General features: G+C 28.3%; 1 protein-coding gene across 5 annotated transcripts in view; it reads right to left on the reverse strand.

The window, feature by feature from the left end:
* LOC141526084 (uncharacterized) overlaps positions 1–23,450 on the reverse strand; it is a 58,348-nt gene that overhangs the window by 9,652 nt on the left and 25,246 nt on the right. For all 5 annotated transcript variants that reach the window (XM_074240851.1, XM_074240850.1, XM_074240849.1 and 2 more), the window contains 3 exons: positions 14,568–15,027; positions 14,326–14,469; positions 6,453–6,580 (listed from right to left, as the gene is read on the reverse strand). In XM_074240851.1, the coding sequence (XP_074096952.1) occupies positions 6,453–6,580; positions 14,326–14,469; positions 14,568–15,027 (732 nt within the window). The remainder of the gene's footprint in view (positions 1–6,452; positions 6,581–14,325; positions 14,470–14,567; positions 15,028–23,450) is intronic.

The following is a 23,450-nucleotide window of genomic DNA, read 5'->3' on the forward strand; positions in this document are numbered from 1 at the left end:
GCCTTATTTTTTGTATGTAGTAAGTGACAATTGAAAGAGAGATCAAATATCCGAAGTTAATTAGACAGTTAAAGGCTTACAGATACGTAAATTGAGCTGGAACAATAATCAAAAGTGATTTCGAATGTAATAACGTTAGCGACCAATGTAGCAGGCAGTCAAAGCAGTTTGATCCCTAGGGAAGAACCAGATCAATTTAAACTCGCTTATTTGGGTCGAGATGTTTCGACTGGCTAAGCAGACATTTAAACCCATCGTTCCGATACAAGCGACATCAACCCGATTTAACCTTTCGAAATTTTAAAATATGTGACCGAAAAAAGTCGAAATTCATCGAAAATTAACGTCAGCGGCTGACAAGTTTTAACATTAAATCGATTAAAGTGTAGTGTGTCAAATACCAACCGAGGATCAATCTATTTATCTCACACAATCTGAATACTAATTACAATAATTACCTTTTGTTCTGAGTGTCAGACACTAATGGACTATGACTCATAAAAGCTTCTAATTTATTTTTCTTTTGGTACAATGAGTTAAATTGTATCCACATTTTTTATATTATTTTTTATGCTACACAATTTTTTTTTTTTATCGGGATATCTTTCAGAGATTACTCTCAATCGTTTTTTATTTTTATATTTATTACGATGCGGACTCATCTCCAGATCAATCTGCTCCGTACACATACTAGTATACTACACACCCGAAAGTTTATGCGATATACCCAACGCTTTGTAGCTTGTAGTGTATATAGGGCGAAGGGTGTAATACCTAAACGACATACACGGCTCTTTTCACATACGTCTTATCGACTTGTCAACAAATTATCGTCCTCCAGGGTGATAAGCTATAACACAACCCACTAGGAAATTTTATCCCCTACGTTTCATTTTCATCTACACCCTAAACTTCAAATCATATTTTCGACATTTTTTTATACCAAATAAAAAGTTGTAAGAATAAGTTGTCACATGTAAGTCGATGTGGTACAAGCGTCTGATCATTTAAAAATATGATTTTTTGATATTTCACGTTTTTTTACTAAAATACAATTTCAAATTTTTTTTTCTTTATTTATTTAATTAAAAAAAATTTTTTTTTTTTGAAATATTAAATTTTTAATTTTTTTAATTTTAATCACTCTTGTAATAAAATCGGGAAAAATTGAAAAATTATTTAGAAATTCTTGCTGTCATCATGAATATCACAAAATCTGATATGATATAAGTAATAATTGAGAAAGTAGAGAAACTAAGTCGTTAGTAGCAAATAATTAATATCCAACAATTAGTTCTGGATTTGCCTCGACGGTGATTGCCGGGCTACTGTGAAGCTGATTGTTTGAGTTGTCAAACTCATTCTTCGGCTCGTCTCTTATAGAGTAGAAGATACTTTCTTCACTCCACAAGGAATATTTGCCAAACAATAAGTTGAGGATACGAGCTGGTATAGGAAGAAGTACGAAGAGAATAAGAAAGTGGAAAAGGAAAAGGGGTGTTAGAAACTTTCGGGACAATTGCACACGATTTGCAATTTCTGTCTTATCTCAATTTCGCCAACATTCAAGTCACGACCTACTTTATGAACATCTGACTCATCAATCTTATCGCTGTCACCTAAAATTTTTTGTACTATTATAAATTTATCGATCAAATTACATCTTTTAAATTGTCATGCATCTGTGTGTATGACCGTTTTATTTTATGCGACTTTCGATGTCCATGTCCTGCCAAATCATTTTATTACTCTTCTATGAGCTCCACTGAATTTTATATTGACGTCATTCTATTTTTATTTCCTTACTGAAATTTCTGCAAAATAGACAGAAATTTTTTCGTTTATCAGCAGTTTTTTTTTTTATGAAGGTGACGGAAAACATTGTTTTAGAAATTTTTGTCGTTTATCAGACAGTATCGATTATCCATTCACTTGTTGCATTTTTATTTTTGAATTTAAATCTCTTTCTTACTTATTTTTTTAATTTTTAGACAATCAGCAAAAAAAAAAAAAATTTTTTTTTACCATAAAATTTTTCATAATAAAAAAATAAATTTTCTAGAGGTCGAATTAAAAAACATCACGTCGCACAAATAATGTCTTTGAACTCGAAAACTGCTGAAAGTTTTATAATTGGTTAACTATCTCACAGAATTCAGTTGACCGTAGGCATTTCTCATTTTCACTCTCGGCTAATTATTGTCAAACCATCTGAACTTTTAATTTAATGATTAAAGTTTCGTAATTTTATCATAAAATTAAAAATTGGGAGATGAAAATTTTTAAAGTTAAACATTAAAAAAAATTAACTATACTTAATGATAATTATAATTGCAATTACAATATTTATAATAAATATTATAAAAGTCCATAACTTTATGCCACTAACAGACTTTAATCGATGTTTCTGTCGTTTGTGCTAAAGTTTATAATCTAACAATTTCCGGGTCATAAAATTATCAAGAGTTATTAAATATTTTTTTTTTTAATTTTAAAACAGCAACAAAAGGAAACTAAACCCGTAAAAAAATTTTCAATTTAATTTTTTTTTAATTTATTAATTCAAATATCAATTAAATTTTTTTATACAAAAATTTCAATCATGTATTTACGACCCATTAATTTAATGTGAGATATTTATAATTGATAATTTTTTTTTTTTGCATGTGCATAGATAAAATTTAACCATAAAAAAATGCAAAGCAAAAATAAAAAAATAAAGTCAGTAAAAAAAAATAAAATAAGAAAGAAAGCTAAAGTTAATAGAGCTGTAATATTTTGGAAGAGATTCAAGAGATGCATTAGCCTATTTGTATGCAAAAAACGAAATGCTTTGTATCTATTATATGTATTTCACGGGTATGGTATCACACACAATACAACGTTTGTCGAATTCAAGATTTTTCGATTTCCGATTTAAACTTCCGTAAGCACTATCAATAACCATTGAATGCGAATCAATAGGCGGTAAATATACATCAAGAAAATAAATAAATATAATAAGAATAAACGTTAACTGCAGGCGGACGAAGTGAATAAGATACAAATGTGCTGAATGTAAGCGTAAATTCATTTGTCAGTCATAAAAAAAATCTTGTAAATTTATTTACAGATAAAACGCTAACAAGTTTAGTGTAAGATATTGTGTATAAAAGAAATAAGGAAAGTAAAAAAAATTGAAGGTGATGATCTGACGGTAAGGAATTTACGAAAGTTAAAATAGATGGAGTTTAAGTGCATGAGTGTCTTGTACATTTGGTTCGTTATTATCTTACCGTAGGTGTGCTGTACGAAGAAGGATAAGACGCCGTTCTCTGACTTGAAGCTCCTAAATTTAAAATAAATTGACACGGAAATTGATTCAAGGTGCAATCGGCGGTGCTGTCGAGGTAGTAGGTATGAAATTTTCTTATCTCGATGCCACGTTAGTGAGTAAAAGGATGCATTCGCGAATAAATTACGTCTATATAGCCTGATTCTCGTGTGGTATTCTCATTTATACGTTAATGCATCACGATGCATTTCATTGAAACACTATTATATGCTCCGTACATATAAAATAGCCGTATGATTGTGTACAAAAATAGAAGAAGCTGGTATCAAAGCGCACTCTGAATAATTATAAAGTAATACTAAAGTGTGGATTTTGAAAAAAAAATTTTTTTATCTCTTTCAGACTCTTTTTAAAATTCGAATGCACTGTTGACATTTTCAATCGGCAGTTAGTCAGAGATAAAACGTTTCCTGAGGCTATGAAAATAGTTTTACTGGTAGAGAATTGCTATGAATTTTATTTTTACTTTGGATAGATTGTAAATATTTACATCAATTATTTGTTTATTACAGATTCGACAAGTCAGAGGCAGTTTTGATATTGAATTCTTTTTGTTACAAATGGAAAGTGTTTACTCTGTGATATGTCGTAAAGTGGATTGATTTTTTAATACAATATGTATTGTCTGTATTTTTTTATCCGTAAAAAAAAATGAATAAATAAAAAATGGTAAAAGTTTGAAAAAGCAATTTTACCATTCTTAAAAATACGAATGTTGTAAACTGCGAAAAAATTCACTATATAAAAACAAAGTCAAATGAAAACAGAAAGTTAAATGTTGATTTGTGGTTTAATTTCTTTCGTTCGCTGGAAAATGTATTTATTTATTGGTTTATTTCTTCTTTTATTTTTTGACTAGATCGACTGGTAAGAGTGCAGAATATATAAATACAAATAAGTGAATAGAAAAGTTAAATTGAATAGTGCGATAAGATAATAAAATAACAGAATAGTTTGAGCAATGGAATTGAGAGTAAATGATAAAAGTAACGATCGAAAGTTGAGTAAATTGTAGAAACGCATAACCAAGGAATTTGTTTTCGAGTCATGTTTTCCCTTGAGAATAAGAAAAATCGACAACATGATATTTTTTATCGGGAAAATTTTTTTTTAATTTTTTTTTCTTCTCACAGTTATCAAACCAACAATTATTGTCTTTTTTTTTTAATCTTAACCCCAGTTATCATTGATCATAGTGTTTGGAATGAGGAACAGAATGTCAAATTTTCATCAAGTATTTGTAATTTATCTTCGAGCTCGAAAGTATAGAAGTTATGTTAAAAATTTTTTATTTTTATTGTGAGAAGTTAGAAAATTAATTTGATAATTAAAATTAATTACGAATTTTTCTGTTTTCAGGCATGATTTTAATTACTTAGAAAAAGCCTATTCAGTAAAGTTTATTCAAGCTTTTTAATCGCATAAAGTGTCCTTGTAGAGAATAAAAAAAAATGAATAATGAAATTTTCATAATCACATAGCTTGAAAAAGTGGTTAAATTAATTTACTTCTATGGTTAGTATAAAAAGTTGATATGAGTTTTAGTTAAGTGTATATATAATTGTAAGTGTATTATAAGTGTATAGTTATGTGTATATATAAAATAGCTAGCCACAGTTGAACTCTTTATTCTCATCTCGAATTTAAAGCTTTTTTCTGCGTTCATCTCGCACCTGATGCCGTCACTTCAAGTCAGGACTATTTTTCTCTTTACAGGAAATTGGCGTCAAATTAACTGTACTCGCTTGCCAAATAAATTCTCTCTTAAATCCTTTTCATATTTAATGCCGAGTCATAATTTATGATTATTTCCTGTTTTTTTTTTTTCCTTTTTCTGTCAATTTAACTCTAATTAAAGGCCCGTAAAATGAATAAAAAAAAAATTTTTTGTGTTCTCTCATGAATTATACAAATACTGAGAGAAATAAAATAAAAACACTAGCTCAATAATTTTTTATTTAACTGACGACAGAGTTTAAGTGGATGTTTATTTTTTAAATCATGCTAGTCTGGTTAAATTACACTAGACACTCTGCAAAATTTATCGATAAATTTTTAAACTGTAGAAAAAAAAAACAGAAAAAGTTGCAAATAAAATAAACTTTTACTTGGAAAACGTCACAAACATATAAAATTCAAAAGGTAAAGAAGAAATGTCAAAAGCTTAAGTAATCCATTATTCAAGACGCAGCATCAAGTTTCTCTGAATTTTTTTTTTTTTTTTTTAGATTCATTAGATTCTCTAAAGCAAAAAAAAATATCGATCTTCATTACGCTATTAAATTATTCAATACATAAATTTTAATATCGTTTAGTTGCCACAAACTACACTTTTTAATTCAAAACTTACATTTTTCATTTTCGTAAATTTTTTAACAAATATCTGTCTCTGCTATTTTTTAAACTACAAGCTACCAATTAAATACTGTAACACATTCTGCATTGGATGTTTTTGCCGCAAAACACATCGATAGAGAATTGTGAGATGGATAGAAACGTTTCGCACATCTCAAGCGCTGAGTGCTTTATTGACACATCAATATTTCGACAGATTTGCTTTCCTGAATTTTTTATCTATCATTGACAATATATGTCTCGCCTTATCGTTAGTATGCTAATACAAACAGGCAATGTAAGTTAATGTTTGACGATATATCCATATCATCAGTTTATGGGTGATCTAGTCGATTGCTTTTACGACAAAATGGTATCGATAATGTAGCTATAACCGCTGACAATTTTCCTGTCATAGTTTCAGTGATTTTAAAAAAAAATAAAGTATTGAAAAATGATATAAATTTTTGTAATTTACCACAAATATTATTTTATTATTCATATTTTTTCCTCTATTTTTTTTTTTCTACTGTTTTCAAATATTTTCTCGAATAAATAGACCCACAACACCTTCATCTGTACGTAAATATTGCTACAAATAATAAGAAATTCATGAAAGTGTTATGTAACCTTTTTGTTGAACCAATGAACTCAGTTAGTTTGTAAATAAATGGATAAGTTACGAATGTTACTTAACACAATTTTCCCTCGAACGTAAATTTGGAACCCACGCTACGAAATTCCTAATGATAAGTAAATAAAGAGAACAAAAAGATAAACTTACTCGGAATGCATCGCGTAATTCTTGTTCCTCCTGTTGCTCTTGAGTGAGATCTGTCTGCTGAGCAGCGCTTGCATTGCCAATATCACTAACAATCTTGACAAATTCCACTAGACTGACATTTCCATCGCCTGAAAAAATAAAAAATCAGTACCTAACGTCAAAATAATTGAAAATAAGGTCTAAATATCATTCGGATGATTCAATTTATCTGAGTGCACCTTAATATAGAGCATGCAGAGCATTCAAACAAAATCCCAGGACTTGTTTGTCACAGATCAACTATCGATATAATTTGTTTACTTTCACGCCCGTCAATATAAGCCAAATGATAATTATTGAAATGATGTAACCCATAATGACATACTACAAAAGCTGATCAATAACGTCAATCCCATCACATCAGACCTTCATTATTCTTATACTCATCAATTAAATTTATTCATCGCGAAATAATTGAATTGGTTATTAGTCATGATAACAAACAAGTTATCAATAAATATCATACCTTTATTGAATCACGCTTTCGCTTTACGTTCATCAATCAAATTTATCAATAACGAAATAACTTAATTGGCGATTATAAATATTTGATGAATTTTTTTTTTAATTCATTTAATTTAATTTAAAAAAATATTACTTAATTTTTTTTCGATCGAGAAAATTTTTTTTGATCAAATAATTTTGTCTTCAGTGCATTTTTCAACATTTTAACTAACAAAGTTATATTTAATTAATTAAATAAAAATATTTCTATCAAAGTCTTTGATACTATTTATAAAATTTTAATACTTAACTACAATTTCAAATTTAATCGTCTATTAATAATCTTTTATTATTGAAATGATTAAAAATATAGTAAAAAAAAAAGTTTAAGGTAAGAGTATCGCGACTGGACAGCTGCGCGATAATAGAGCACACTCAATGGTTCGCGCTTGAGGTGTGCAATTTTACAACTCAGTGATTCTAAACTCTAAGAAGTGTTTTTATTGCGTCAATATCACAGCATACGCTCCAATAGATTCAACTTATTTTACTTGGATGTCTTGGACGTAAAATATTAGCTACACTTACTAAATAAAATTGCTTTTATTAGCAGTATATATTTTTTCCGGTTACAATTGTTGCTACGATACTGTAATCACTTACTGGCATAGGTATAACAACTTTTAAATTTATGACTGGTTACTCGTAACACCCTTGCTTGACCTTAATGTTTACAAGTGTTAACTTATTGGTAGTGCAGCCGTATCTGCATCAGAGCAGAACATCAGCATTTAAAAAAATAATTAAATTAAATAAACTTGACTGAAATATAAAAAGATTTTTATGCTCGAATAAAAATTAAAATTTATTTTTATTTAAGCTTTTAATTAGCGATAAATATTTATAATGTGACATTATGTATACGTATAGTGTAGTAGGATAGCAGAAAAAATAAAATTAAAAATCTGCCCATCTACACACACTTTAATTGCATGATAATGTGTGTTAGGGTAAATAAGAATAAATTATGTAAACGGATGAAACAAAAAGATTAAAAAAAATTATAATAATCGTGATAATAAAATGCCAGTGACATCAACATGTCTCGACGATGTACAAAACGGTGACATTACTGTGTTCTAAATCCTGTATAGTCCTAGACTTCATTCGAATTAAATCTGGTTCAAGTAAGCCGCAAATCTTTTCTACCAAAATAAACGTGTAAATACAATTTATTTCTTTATTTTTCTCTTGAAAAAAATACAAAAGAAAGATAAAATTCGTGACAAATGAATTGCTTTGTAATTTTTTTTTTCACCCTCATGACTTTACTTTCTTCGGTTTTTTTTCTCTAAAAAAAAAAAAGATTGTCATTTCATTGCAATCTATAGCTTGTATACAACAGTTTAAGTGAGTTGAGAAAAAGAAGACACGAGGGAGCAAAACGAATGTCAAGAAACGGTTCCGGTGATGTAAAGTTTACTGTCGAAGACTCGAAAGTTTAAAATCAATCGGTGATTGACTTTCAAAAGTTTTATTTTAGTAACAATGCTTCGTGACAATGTCGTTTATTTTTTTCTCTTTTATGCTAAATAATTGTTGTATGTAAATTTAATTCCAGCATTCATAAAAAAAATATATCTTATTAAATTGGAAGAAAATGTTTATTTAATAATTCTTTAAATTTTTAAATAAATCGATGTATCATATGTGAAAAATTTTCTCATGGGATATAAATTTTTTTAAGCATTAAATTAATTATTTTTATTCAAATTTTAGCAATTAATTTGAATTAAAAAATATTTTAAAATACTAACTATTAATTTGATTTTTTTACAAAGTTGATTTAATCGGATTTTCCCGTATATAATTTAATAACTAATTTCAGTTTAAAATCTAATGCTGGTTGCTGACAAAACACTGTACAATGCCAGCGTATTATGATAATAACTATAACAATCGAAATATAGCTTTTGTGTAGGGCCTTTTGTTCAGTACAAAACAAAACTGTTCATTTGTATGAAATCACAAAGTTATATCATTCGTCTAAATTTCAAACTACAAGTGCTTATGCACAAGGCAAAAATTTAAATGCCACCACTACCAAAGAGTGAAAATTATAGACGATGATATTCAGTCATTTAAAGTTAATTATAATTACAATTACAACAAACTCTTTGACGCTTTAGTTATAATCGTTCTAACACGACAATTAGCCCGAGGTCTAGCGCAAGGTATTCAACTCAACCATCTACATCATCACTATCCACTGTACTGTGTATACTTTAGCCCGAGCAACCGCCTGAAAACTTACAGGCTGTTTTTATAACTTATTTTTGTCAGCTTAAAAAAATTTAACCTGACTCGTTCCTTACTTCCATGAAAATATGAGTTCACGTACTGCATACCAGGTAGAAAAATTATTTCTTGTTAAAAACAGAGAATATGATACTGCATCCTTTTTTGCACCTCCTGTTGTTTGCGATATGACTACTAACCCATTTGAAACAATACTTTACAGTAAATTGGAAAGAGTCTAAGTTACAACACGATGTACTCGTGAATCTCCTTGCACTGAGACATCTAATTTTCTTTATCTTCTACTGGTAAAGCTCTATGCTATATAACAGTGTAAATGTAGACAAAAACTATGCGATAAAAGTTTCATCCCCTCGCAAAGTGTACATTACATACAACTTCTTTTTAAGATAAATCATCACAACTATTTGTTTGCTTGTTTTAAAAAATAAAAATAGTGGAGTTAAATTTTTTTAACCACATAAGAAATATTGAATTCCTTCCGAAAAAGATCAAAGTTTTTTTTACTTTAAAAATCAAAATCCAGCGCAAAATAAATAAAACAAAATTTTGAATTTTTTGTTTGAGTTAAAAGTCTGTATCAACCACATCCTAGTTAGCTTCCAAGTTAGTGAAGAAAATAGTTAAAATTCCAGTTCGTCTGTGAGATAAAATTAAGAATTTCAAGAATTTTAGGAACTGAATAGAGATACTTATTCATGAAGTTTATAAAACGAAATAGTTAGTAAAGGAATTTTACGTGATTTATATTAAAAAATCCAAATAAATAAGTTATAATTTACGATACCATCTAATAACTACATTAAACTGGGTAACACGTAAATCCTTGTATAATATGGATAACTTAGTTGTTCACGCGTATTAAACACAGAAGTTACTTAAACTTTTGAGCTGATACTTGAATCAATCTACATAAGGCTGAAAGTGTCATGAAATACATTATTAAATTTTAATGCCGACTGAATTATAATACGAGGTAACTATGATGAATGGAATTTGTAGTGTATTGCATGTTTTTAATAATATGTTGGTAAACAATATTTTTATGGATGGATAAAATATAATATTCAACTATTTTGATGATATGTACAGTGCACAGTATGATCCGAATTTAAAGGAAAGGTCGAGTGAATACTTATTCACCAGATGATGAAAATGCAACGATGCATATATACTTTGCATCATATTCATGAACGCGAGAATTATTTATCAAGGGCCATGAAACTAGGATCTTCTCTTTATCCTTCAAGTCATTGAAAACATCTTTTTATTAAGAAAAATTTACATTTTTTTCAATTTATTATTATTATTATTATTATTATTATTATTATTATTATTTCTTAACTTTCTAAAAAAATTCTATTATAAATTCGTCAGCTAATATTGAAACCAATCGATCATTCGTGTCATATGTTAATGATTTAACTGCAAACAACTCTAAAACCTCGTTCTTGTTTGACACATACTTTAACGACCTAGTATAATGTTAAACACCAGAATATAACAGTCAACAAAGCTGTAATTTCAATTGCAAAAAAAGAAGAAAAATCCATAAACATAAAGATAAGAAAACCATCCAGCAGTATCTAAATCAACGGGAGCTTTTTGTTAAAGTTGTCACCGTCCTTTAACTACGAAACTCTTACAAAGTGAAAGTAAAATTAGATAACAGAGAATTACAAGTTACTAAGATTTAATTGCAATTTATTTAAAACGTTGCTTCGGATTAAATGCAATTAATTTTGCTCTTAAAGTATTCAAACACTCGGACTCAGACATGAAAATATTTGGAATCCAACATATAATTAATTGTCCTCACGACTTCAATTAATTAAATTCCTCCTTACTTTTTATTTTCCACAGGAAAAAACAACCTTGCTATGTAATAAGAATAAGACTATCGAGTAATTGATTCGAGCCCTCGCACAGTAGAATATAAATTTATATATAAATGGAATAAATTACGAAACATCAATTTGAAATAATATTATGTTCGTCGTAACAAAAAACAATTTTCCAATAAGATAACAACGTCGTTGATTAGTACTCTGTACCGAATGGAAGAGAGAAGTTCAAAGTTCAAAAGACATATTGAATTATGCTAAGTAGTTGAATAAGTACTTTGTAAAATTTAGACATATGCATATCCTAATGGCTTCATAAAAAATTAATCTAAAAATAGCAATGTAAATAAATTTTCGATAATTTTTATTATATTTATAATATTTAGTGCAAATGCAAAGACGCCTTGAGCGACGTTAAATCTTTGGAAAATGCATAGACTGCACTTCTGAAAATGCTCTATAAAATGTAGGCAATTACCTTCCGCTATTCTATTGGCAGATCTTTAAAAATTTACGATGACTAGAGGAGGCGGTATTTTTTTTATTTTCCATCTACTACACTGTATATATACCTCTTTAACTTACTTATCCGATAGCGGAAAAAATTCTCAATCTCAAGGGTATTGATCAATCCATTAAGCTGTTACCGTTTACGCTCGATAGTTATGTTATTGGTTCATGATATTCTATTTACGATGTGCTGAGTCTTTGTCTAACACAATCACAATCTGGAACTATTCTTATAACATTAGCTGATATTATTGTCATAAATTCAGCCGAACGAATGTATTAAATATTCAGTAAGTAGTTGGAAGGGTAATCGATTAAACTGATAAAAAATTGACAAATAGCACGATATCGAGATAACTAGACTGATATTTAATGCGCGACAATAAGTCTTGGTCATATTCTAAAGTTTTTATATGTAATTCTTGGAAGAAAAATCTGGATTGAGGGTTAAAAATGATCGTAATAGATAATAGAAAAGATATTATTTTTAATAAAACACTCTTATCTTGGATGGAAAAATTAATACCCGCAATAAATATTTATTATCTTGTGAAAAATTTAACTGTGAAAAATTTTGTAAAACAGTTTCTCGGGAGAGGGATTTTAAATCCGATTTTTAGTGAGCTGGGTCATGATGGATTAGTCCTTTGTTTCAAATATTGTCGGTTACTGGGTAAAATATTCGCGGTCAGAAGTTTTTTATTTTTTTCTGCTGAAAAGAGGCAGATATCAAACCAGAAGAAGCTTTTCTCATTAAAATTATTTTTTTTATATTCAAGCTTGCTTTCACATATTTAACTACCTATTTAAAAATTTTTATTTGCGCGCAAATTTTGCAAGATCACAATAAAAATAAAACTTGACATTTCGGTTAATAAATAAATAATTGTTTCGGGCTCCAATAATATTTCAAATTATTTTTTTAACAGAGTAAATTTTTGAATGAAAATAATTGTTGGCTTAGTACGAATATTATCAAAAATTCTATTAGAAAATTTTCTGCGTTTGCTATTATGTAATTAAGCTTAACAAGTAGTGTAAAGTTTGTAACTCACTCTTTGAAAATAAAACACTATTTACCACGACTAATTAACACGATACTGAAGATAATAACTAAACTTTTTAAAGTGTATTGTTACTTATTTAACATATTTATTACCTAAAATTTGAGGTAATATCCTCACAAAGGATGCTTTTGTTTTAATATTTATTATACATTAACTTTAAAATGCATTTGTATTTGCTAATAAATCCAGAAGGTCTCCGTATTTATAATTGTATTTTTTATAAATAATTCATAAACTTGATGATCTTGTTGAAATTTCATAACTGTACAACTTTTTGAAATAAAATAAAATAAAAGAAATAGTTCGTATCAATGGATAATTTTAATCCCGTTGAAACATTGCAATATATATATATATATATATATATATATATATATATATATATATATATATATATATATATATATATATATATATATATCAACACCTGTGTAGCAAAGTAATAGCAAAGATCAGAAATGTAACAAAAATATAGTTCATGAAAGTCAAAATATCTTGAAATGAAAAATATCGAAGAGTCGACAGGCGATTATAAAAAAACAACTTGAAATACGATGCCCGATAGAGAGATGGATGTCATGACAACTTTATTTTCCTTGAAATTGTCAAGCATCCGTGAAATTTTACGTCTCTATACATTTCTTACTGTATTACGACACAAATAATATTTTTTGTTCGATTTAATTTTTTTAGTAAAGCCAACTGGAATAAAATAAACTGAAATTGTATTGACATTAAATAAACCAAAATAATATTACCGTGAAATCATAAATAATATAATTATCAAAGGAATAGCAAATAGCAAATATTTTGTCTAATTCAAATTATTTAACTCCCAAAGACGTAACTTTAAATATCATAAATATAGGTCGGCGAAAGTAATGGCTGTTAGCTGTGACTTGAAATTACAATTTTAAACTTTGAATTTTTCTCATTGATGAATCAAGCCAATACAAAAGAAAATATGATAAACTTTCTACCTTATCTATTTTTAGAAATGTATAGAAATAAGAGATTAAATAAAAATTTTTTAAATAAATCTTTATAAGAATTAATTTGATTAGTATTTTTTGATAATTATCGTCTTAATAAAATTTTTCCCACCAAACCTGTAGGCAACAATGCTTCGGTACTATCTTACAATAATTATAAAACAATTAGAGCGCTTGGCAATAATATTTTATCGTGTTTATCACATTTGAACCTAATTCGACTGTTGCCATCATTAAAAGTAATTTAACTAGATATTCTTTGTCGCTTATTTTTTCTAATGACTGATATTAATTATCTATAATTGAGCTTACATTTTAATTATTTATAACTGAACAAAATTCATATAAAATCGTCTTATGAACCTCATATATTCCTTTTTTTTTTTTTTAATTTTTTTAATTCTCAGCAAAATAACGAGTGGTTGGTGTGTTTATTAAACCCTCGTTTCTACTTAATAGGGGAAAATATTCAAACGAGAATGTGAGTTATTTGCGATACGGTGGGTTATTTGTACACAAAGTGAAACATGACTCGATTTGATCGAAAATTTTGCGGATTCATTTGACACTTAAAACTATTTAACATATGACACATGCCTTTTATTATTTAAATGCAATTCTAAAGTATTTTAATTGTATTTCTGTCATTGAAATTTACCATCAGTGTCGATTTCCTCCAGCATTGTCCGCAATTCCTCTGTCCTCGCGAATTGCCCCAAACCGCGCATAACTCTGCCGAGTTCTTCTTTCGTGATGCTGCCATCACGATCTTTATCAAAAAGGTTGAATGCTTCTTCAAATTCTTCACAAAAAAAAACAATTTTGTCCAATTAAATTACCGGTCAATTGGATGAAATGAATTGAAGCAAAGTAAAGGTAAAAAAAATAAAATAATATTACCTTTCATTTGGGCTTTGCTAATAGCAGGCAGTTGATCACTCGGAGTAGTGGATCCTCTGCGAGAGTCCGGTAGCTCAAAAAGTAAACTAGTAGGAAGTCTCGTTTGTCCCGATACTGAAGAACTTGAAGAAGCCGCCGAGATCATAAGTGGCTCCATCTTGGTGTCTGTTGTTGGTTCACAACCGGTTACTTCGATTGCTTGAACAGGACAGTCTGCTCGTAGAAGACATTTATCATGTCTCGGCTCTTCTAATGTTCCTTGTTTCTCTGTTGAAATTATTTTATCGGTATCATTGCCGAACGGAAACTGCTGTCGAATTGATGTTAAAGTTGACGTAAATTCATTTGGCACTGACGGTTTTTGCGCATCCGCCCAGGAAGTTTCACTAATCGATGGCCTTGAAGAACAACTACCGGGTTCTTCGTCGCCTCCACTTCCTCCATCAGTGTCTTTACGTGTCTGGAAACCAACAGGAACAAGTCAGACGAATAGAACGATGAAGAAAAATTTATTAAAAGAAAAAACTAAACTAAACTAAATTCGAGGTGTGCAAATAGTTGAATTCATCAATTATTTCGATCAAATAATTAGAACTTTATAATAGTTAGAAGTATTAGAAAATTTTTATAAAAAATTGTCATCTATAATAATAAAATTACAATTATTTAAAAAAAATAATGATACTGCAGTTAGCTGACAACTGTCAATTTTAAAAAATTCTTTGACAAATCAATTATAATGAAAAAATTCTTTAAAAAATTTCCATTAATAATTTTTTTTAATTATCACATGTAGAATTTTTTGTTCAATTTTTTTCATAATAATTTAATTTCTGTAAAATTCTTAAAAAATTTCTATTGAAAGAAAAATTCAAATTTCTGAAATAACCTTCTCAAAGTTTCGCATTAAATTGATATAGTTGAATATGTAATCAATTATTTTGTTTGATAGTCTGACAGGTATTATTTTATTTGCATTAGAACCTGTGACTTCCGCAATAAATACAGTAATTCTGTTGACTGGCTTGAGTAATTGAACAGGAACGAGGAAATAGTTAACGGCAAGGGATTTGCGACCATGAATAGTTGAGATCTAACTGATGTACTTCTAAGTCACAAAATGACTTCAAAGTACTTGCTACAGATGTTGTTCCCGTTGGTGAATTCTACGTCATTTGCTTTAAAGACATAGGTATAAAAACTCAACTGCATGTACATATTACATAGGGAAAAGGATCTCTCGGAATGATGCACTTGAGGTAAATAGAACGGCGTGGGTGTGCTCGACTAAATATGCGAGCTATGCAGCGTCAAGTTTCGACCCTCTGTTATCGTTATCGTCATCGTCTACCCTGTGTAACATAATCCTTTTAATTTATCAACACGAATCCCATCAACCCCTTTTGGCTCTTTAACTTTATCGTCATCAGATGTCATGAAACATAATCACGTCAATCTAAAGTCACTTGTGTTCAGAGTAAAGCGTTGACGTTAAAAAAACTTGTCATGGTGGAGTTTAGTTAAAAAAAAAAAAAAAAAAAATACAATGAATCAAAGTTGCAGTTTGTTTTATCTCAACTGCATCCTGCTATTGACCTAAAGTCCCACGAGAACAGATACTAGGCCACCTGTTAATCGTTCTATATACTCGTGAATTGCACCACGATTGCTCGATATATTCTTCTGGGTACTTGAAACAACTAGCTAATTCTTGAACCAAAAAAATTATTTTAAAAAGCTATTGTCTTAATTTAAGTAGAAAAATTTTTGACTTGATAAATTTTTTTCGGATTAAGAAAATTTTACGTCATTCAAGAATTTTTCTTTTAAATCCGTGGTCGTCATTTTTAAATTAACGTTCTGAAAAAATTGCAGTGAGAAGTATACTACAATTAGAGTACTTGACAGCAATCAAAAGTTTTTTGATGATTGTCAGTGATAACGTTGAAAAAACAAGAAAGCCACTTTAATAGAAGCAAAACCGCAATGGCTTCAGACATTTGAACTTGGCCGACCGAACTTTAGTTTGTGAATTTGAACTTTCGTAGTTTAAGTTTTGATCAAACTTTTGATATTTCAGCTGGAATAATAACGGTATTGTAACCACTGGATTCTAAGAAAAAAAGATCAATTTGTTGTATAGAATATCGATTTTGTGTCCACTTTTTTCCGATCGTAATTTGGCGGTATAAAAATAGAAAACTATATCGAAATAAAAAAAATCTGGGTTATTTATGAAAATTGAAGCTAATATATATGTACATTACAACTTGAAGGTCTCTTTGATCTCACCTACATACGTAGTGTAAATAATATTTTAATATTACAGAATAATTCAGATATTTGTATGAGAAATACATCAAAAGTTGTTGATTAATGTTAATGTTAGCCGTTGCGAGTTGGTAATTGAGGTCTTACTTGGATGCTAAAATATTGGAATATTGAAACTTGATCCGCGACCAACTGAACCAAGTCACCAGCAATCTATGACGTTCATTAGTAGACTTAGTTAATTGTCCTGCGATTTAGTTCGACCTCGATCAGTCAACCTTTACAAATATATTTCACTGCAATACACATTATATAAATCACTACAAATAATTGCTATTATTTTGTAAAATTTTATTTACTTTATTTAGTATTATTTTATTTGTTATTTATTTTCGCACAGTACGACTTTTTTAGAATCGGTTCTCATGTAAATTATTCACAGAGAACCCTCAAAAATTTACATACTAGAGGAATTATTAAAATTCAGTAGGTTAACATATTCCAACGTTTGATGTCGATATCGATGTCGTTTGAATAAAAAAATTAAAATACTGCACTAAACACTTAAAATTCAGATAAGTTTGATTTAATTATATTATTCAATTTTTGTTTCGTTGATTTTTAATTTTAATTATTCCAATTATAATTATATATCATTATTATTTTTATATCATTTGATTTTTATGAGTTTTATAACTTATTATTATCAGTTAAGAAAAGTTGCGCTGATAAAATTATCACCGATAACGTCGGCAGATAATCATAAAGAAATTTACCCAAAAATGTAACAAGATGTTTAAAAAGTACTCGCAGACTCAAAAGTTGTTGAGGAAATAAAAGTTAAAGCTACCGTACGCCCATTATAATAATAAAACGTGCAGTTTTTAACTTTAAAAATGTTTAATAAAATAGACTCTTGAAATTTATACTTTAAAAGTTTGATTAAATTATTTAAACAAATTTAATTATCATTGAGTAAATTATTAATTAAATTACCATAGAATTTTTTAGTTCAGTATATATTCATAAGATTATTTTTCAATTAAGAATACATTTTTTCAGTAACATCGTTATTACTATTCTATGAATTATTTACGAGATATATTTACATCCCGGCGTATTTTCGCAACATTTTATGTGTTAATTTAAAAACTCGACCACATCTTTGAAACTAATTTCGTTTATTCAAATTTAAAATTGGAAAACTGTTAAAAATTCCTTCAAAGTCAGCGATGCGTTAAATATGAATAACGAAAAGATTTTTTTACAGAAAGATTCAAGTACATTTATTTTATTATGCATTTGTTTTTTCGATTTATTCAGGTTCGAATATTCGTCAAGGGAGCTACAGAATTCGAGAGATGGAATTTGAAGGGTTTCATTTTTTTTTGTACACAAAAAAAAACTGTTTATATTCTACGATAGGTTTTTCAATATTTATTCATTTATAATTCCAATATGTAGTAGTACTCATCAAAAAACTATCTGTCAATTTTCATGGAAAAATTTTATTAATTTTCCAGAAATTCAAAAATTCTTTCAAAAAAATATTTATTAAAAATTTTAACGCAATTAATTATATTTAATAAACGAATACATTGTTTCCAAATAAATAAATTTATTGATAATTTATAGTTTGAATTTTAGAATAAAAAAAAAAAATGTTTTAACTGTTAGCATTTAATCGTAAAGAATGAAATAAATAAACGAATAAACAAATAAAGAACGAGTACCATTACCGTTATATTTTCATGTGTCATTCTATTTATTTAGATTCTCCCCTAATAAAAAAAACCCCAATTTCATGTAACTACAACGGCGTCGATTTGTAAATATTTTAATTCGCAATATTTTCGAGTGAAGTATAATAACATAAATGTCTATGCAAATTTAACGCTCTGTATTTACATAAGTATATCAATAAATTCTCTCGAACTTCCCGTAGAGAAAAGAAAAAAAAAAAGAAATACTCGTTAAATTGAAAGAAAATAGCTCCTGTAATGTTTTAGATAAAATAAAAATTTTTCTATCTTTCATAGAAAAAAACTTTTGAATCTAATAAAAAGCCATGAAGAGAGTTAGTTCTTCTTTCTAAGTACCGAATGAGTTTCCGACTCCCACTCGTATTTTTTAGATCGCAGTAGTTCAAGTTTATGTAGAGTTAAGTGAAGTAGTAAGACCAAGGAGAAAACTTGATCGCCATTCCGATTCAAAAACATTATTGTACTAACTTTAATTCGAATCACGGTTAGTCTATTGATATTGACTTTCCGTCTTTTAATCAATGTGATTCGTAGTTTTAGCTCGCTTTTGTTTTTCTTCATTGGAAATTTTTTTTCAGACTATTAATTGAAAGAGATACTCGAAAAAATAAATTTAACTAATTTATCGGCTGCTAGAATAAACAAGATACGATTTTGTTTTACCAGGTTTTATCAAGTAACTCTTAAGTACTCGACAAGGCTCTTTAAACTGTCACTATTGGCATTTAGATTCGATTTATCATTGTCGGACTAAACAGATCAGGGTAATTTAATTGATTCTTAAAATACTATCAAACTCTAGTCACCCTTACACGCTATTTGATACTTTATCGGTGATATCAAGCTCAATTGTCATTGTCATTAGACAATAAGACAGTAATACTCTCTGGAATGTCTGGTTACAATGCCAAAGGACAATATCAGGTGACAAGATTGCTGAGATAATACTATTGATAACCAGCTAATTCTCCCGTTATTTCAAACCCTATTTTATTGCAAACGATTCTTTCTTTTGCTACTCAACCCTTTGTTCGTCGCACGGTAGATTCTGCTAGATTTCTAAATTGTGCGCACTGATAAAAAATATCAATTTTATTAAAGAAAAAAAAATCCTCAACCTAAAAAATAATTTTAAAGAATTTCACTGCTTTGAATTAAGACAAAAAATTGTTTTCTCTTTTTAATCGAGTTAATTTTTTTTTTTGTATCAATCTAAAAATGTCTGTAAAATTAAAATTCTTTTTTTTAGGAAACTTCAATATAAATTTAATATAAAAAAATGAAATTGAAGCTCAGTGAAGCAAGTGACGGTAGTGCAAGAAAAAAAAATAAAAAAGGAAATTGAACTATTTTTATCGATAACAATCAGCGGTTCTCAATAATCCTGATAGGATTTTTCTAAATTCAGTAGATTTAAGCAAACAGAATAAAAATTTTATAACTTAAAAAATTTATTTTATCATAATATTTTTTTTCTGTACAGCCAATTTTTTTATCACACCTGGTCCTTGGCGAACTATAAATAAATAATTGATAAGCTTTAAAAAAAAATTTGCATAGCATAGAAATAAGTTATGAAACCATTGAAACTAAACTACCGATATGTAGATATTAAAACTTTCCTTATAAAATACCGGAGCTTCTATTGGAGAACAGTTGGTCGTGAACGATACATCGATTGTGTCAAATTTGACCTCATTTCAACTCTTTGGAAGACAATAGATAGCTTTCTTTCTTTCAACTCCCTTCTTATCGCTCGAAAATTATCCACCCTCGAACTTGGATCTATAAGTGTCTACTGTTACGGTATTATGGCAATATTAAAGGATGGCAATTAGCGAGCAGATAAATTGAATCTGCATTAAATTTATCGCAATGCCTCGGAAGTTTATTGTTATGTTTTTATTTAATGATTTTAATAATTAAAGTTTGTATAATTTTATATTGACGCAGTAAATCTTATGAGTAAATTAAGGCGGTGAAATTAAATTTATTGCTATTCGATAATTCAAATCGTATATTAACTCGATATTTAAATCAGTATCTTAACGATAACAAGAATATGGTAATGAGCACATTGTGATAATATTATTAATGGTTGAACACAAATTAAGGTAATGGGTATCAGAATAAATGTATAAGATTATAATAGAAAAAAAATGATGATAATAATTATAATGAGGATAATAAAAAAAACAACATCGAAAAAAATCCCAACAACCTATTTTGAGAAAAAATACAAAAATAGTTATTGTACCTTGAATATAAAAAGAAATAAATAAAAGAAGTTGAAATGTAGTTGAAATAAAGTCGTAATGCTACGAATGTAAAGAAAATGCAGTCTTACATAAGCCCCTGAGAGGCTGTCGGACGAAATACAAATGGCACAATGTCGACAGCTTGATCGATCAGATACACTTAACTCAAACGAAAATGACTCTAACAAATTTTTAAAAATAGCCCACGGACACACTCTGACATTCAAATTTTATTTAATAGAATTTTTCCTAATAAATTATATCATTAATTATTATTAATAAATATGTATTATACTGTACAGCTGATTTTAATTCGCAGATTTTCTTATACTGAATGAAAAAAGAGGAAGTTATAATATAAAGTGTAGTATTAATTGACAAGGAAAATAATGTGATTGCAAGAGTAAATTACACATGATTATGACGGATAAAAGTTATATGGTAACTGGGTATTACCGACTAGTCATCGAAGGTAATTGGGATTTTTATTACCGTCTATTCCGCATCGATCACAAGATTGTTATCGATTTTCATCAGTTACTCATTTAATACTTCATTGGACGGTAAACTTCATTATCGTTGAAACTGAACCAGTGAAGATAATTATTTTAGTCTTCATAGTTCTCTAACTCTGATAAATATTATTTTTGAATTTCATTATCTTTAACAAATATCATATTTTTATGGAATTTTCGAACTTTGAAAATAATTAATTATTAGTCTGAAATTGACACAGAGGGATTGATCTATAAAATCAAGATTATAAGAAAAATTTTGTCTTCTTTGCATAATTATATGAAGAAATATATTTTTTTTTGTGATCAAATAAAAATATAAACATTCAATAAATAAATTATTAAATATTTTAGAACAATGTAGTCTTTCAAACAAAAACTCATACTCTGCAGTCTTGTCGTGATTAAGTTGTACATTGTTAGTTTTAATTAAATGAAATTTCCTTCAAAATAAGGAGCTTTGAGCTTATCAAAGTAATGTAAATAAATAAAATAATTATCATAAAGCATGAAACTAATTAAATGTTTGAGAGAGTTTATTTTAATCCAGCGTTTTAGTAAAATGACAGAGTATTTCGCATTGAGGATCGTTAATTCACCCCTACATCTTGTCTATCTAGGCACCCCTCTTCTCTTCTTATACCATTATAGTTAGATAATACAGAATACGTCTGAATCTTAATAGATCTGTATTACTCTTGAGGTTGACGTGACGATACTCAAATGTCTAATAGCTTCATGCCGTCATCATTTTGGTACGTACGGGAGCTATTTCAATGATATCTTTACAAGCTATACTAATGTGAAGGTGTATTCCTGTCGAATGTGTATATATATATATTGTTTATCGTACTTATGTTGTGTGTATATAAACACACCCACAATCTATGTAAGGTTGAGCAGCGTTAGAGCCAAGCGATCAGTCTTGTTTATTGGACCACAATTACAATACTGTATACAACAACTTGGTTTGATGATGTACGTGCTTAATGTGCTCCCTCAAGTACAATGTCTGACCGACTACACAATCGTGTTTGACTATACGGTTTCAGATCAATCTTCAGGGAGACAAATACATTTGTGAGACAGCTCTTTGTAGATAAGGTATTACAAATTTTCCGATTGATCTTTTCAAAGTGAAGTCTTGGAAATTCATTACGAGTCTTGTTTCAAAAAACGTCTTTTGATCGAATATTCATTGAATTTTTGCGGTAATTTCAATAAATTAATTACGCAAATTAAGAAGTAACTAATGATATCGCTTCTTGATGAATCTTATCGATGCAAAGAGAACTTGGTATCTTTGAAATATTTCTTAAAGTTATACTGATCAACTAGTCAAATCAATAGGACTTCAACTTGGTATCAAATGTTTCATTCAAATGTCACTATGTACGAAGTTTAAAGGTTTTTTTTTTTTTAAATAAATTTTCAATCATGAAAATAAACTTGATCTTTAGTTGTGTTTCATGATAAATAATAAAAAGTTAATAAATTTAAGCACAGAAGCTTCAAATTTAAGATGAAATATTTCAAAACTTTATTTTGCACAACTTAATATTCGATTGTTAAAATTTAATTACTTGTCAAGGTAAATGATATCTGAAGGTCTTAAAGACAGTAACTTATTTAAAAGTTGTTCAAGAAAGTTTTGTTTTGATTCCTTGAAAATTTATATTAAGGAAAGTTTGAATGATTACTTTAATATGATTTTTTTTTTAATTTTGTAAATTTTTAGAAAAGTAAATACGTTTAAGAATGGGTTGAATGTTTCTTTTTAATATTTTAAATGAAGAAACATTTATTTGCTAAACAAAGCATATTAGATTCTTGGAGAAAAAATCAATACATAATAAGTTTAATTGTTTAAGTAACAAATATTATTTCATTCATGAGATTATTACCGAAAAATTAACGGAGTTAATTACAGTGATTAAACGAACTAATTTTGCTGCCAAAGTAGGTTAAATGTCAATGTAGCTCGTAAATTGTGAGCTATGTCATTTTCAAGATGGAAATTTTTCGCGAATGATAAAATAATTTTTTTTTTCTTATTAAAGGCCGTATCTTGATTTT

Source organism: Cotesia typhae, unplaced genomic scaffold (genome assembly GCF_013202065.1).
Source record: "Cotesia typhae breed Kobodo isofemale line unplaced genomic scaffold, CoteBio_Ctyphae contig_33, whole genome shotgun sequence".
Classification (NCBI taxonomy): Eukaryota; Metazoa; Arthropoda; class Insecta; order Hymenoptera; family Braconidae; genus Cotesia; species Cotesia typhae.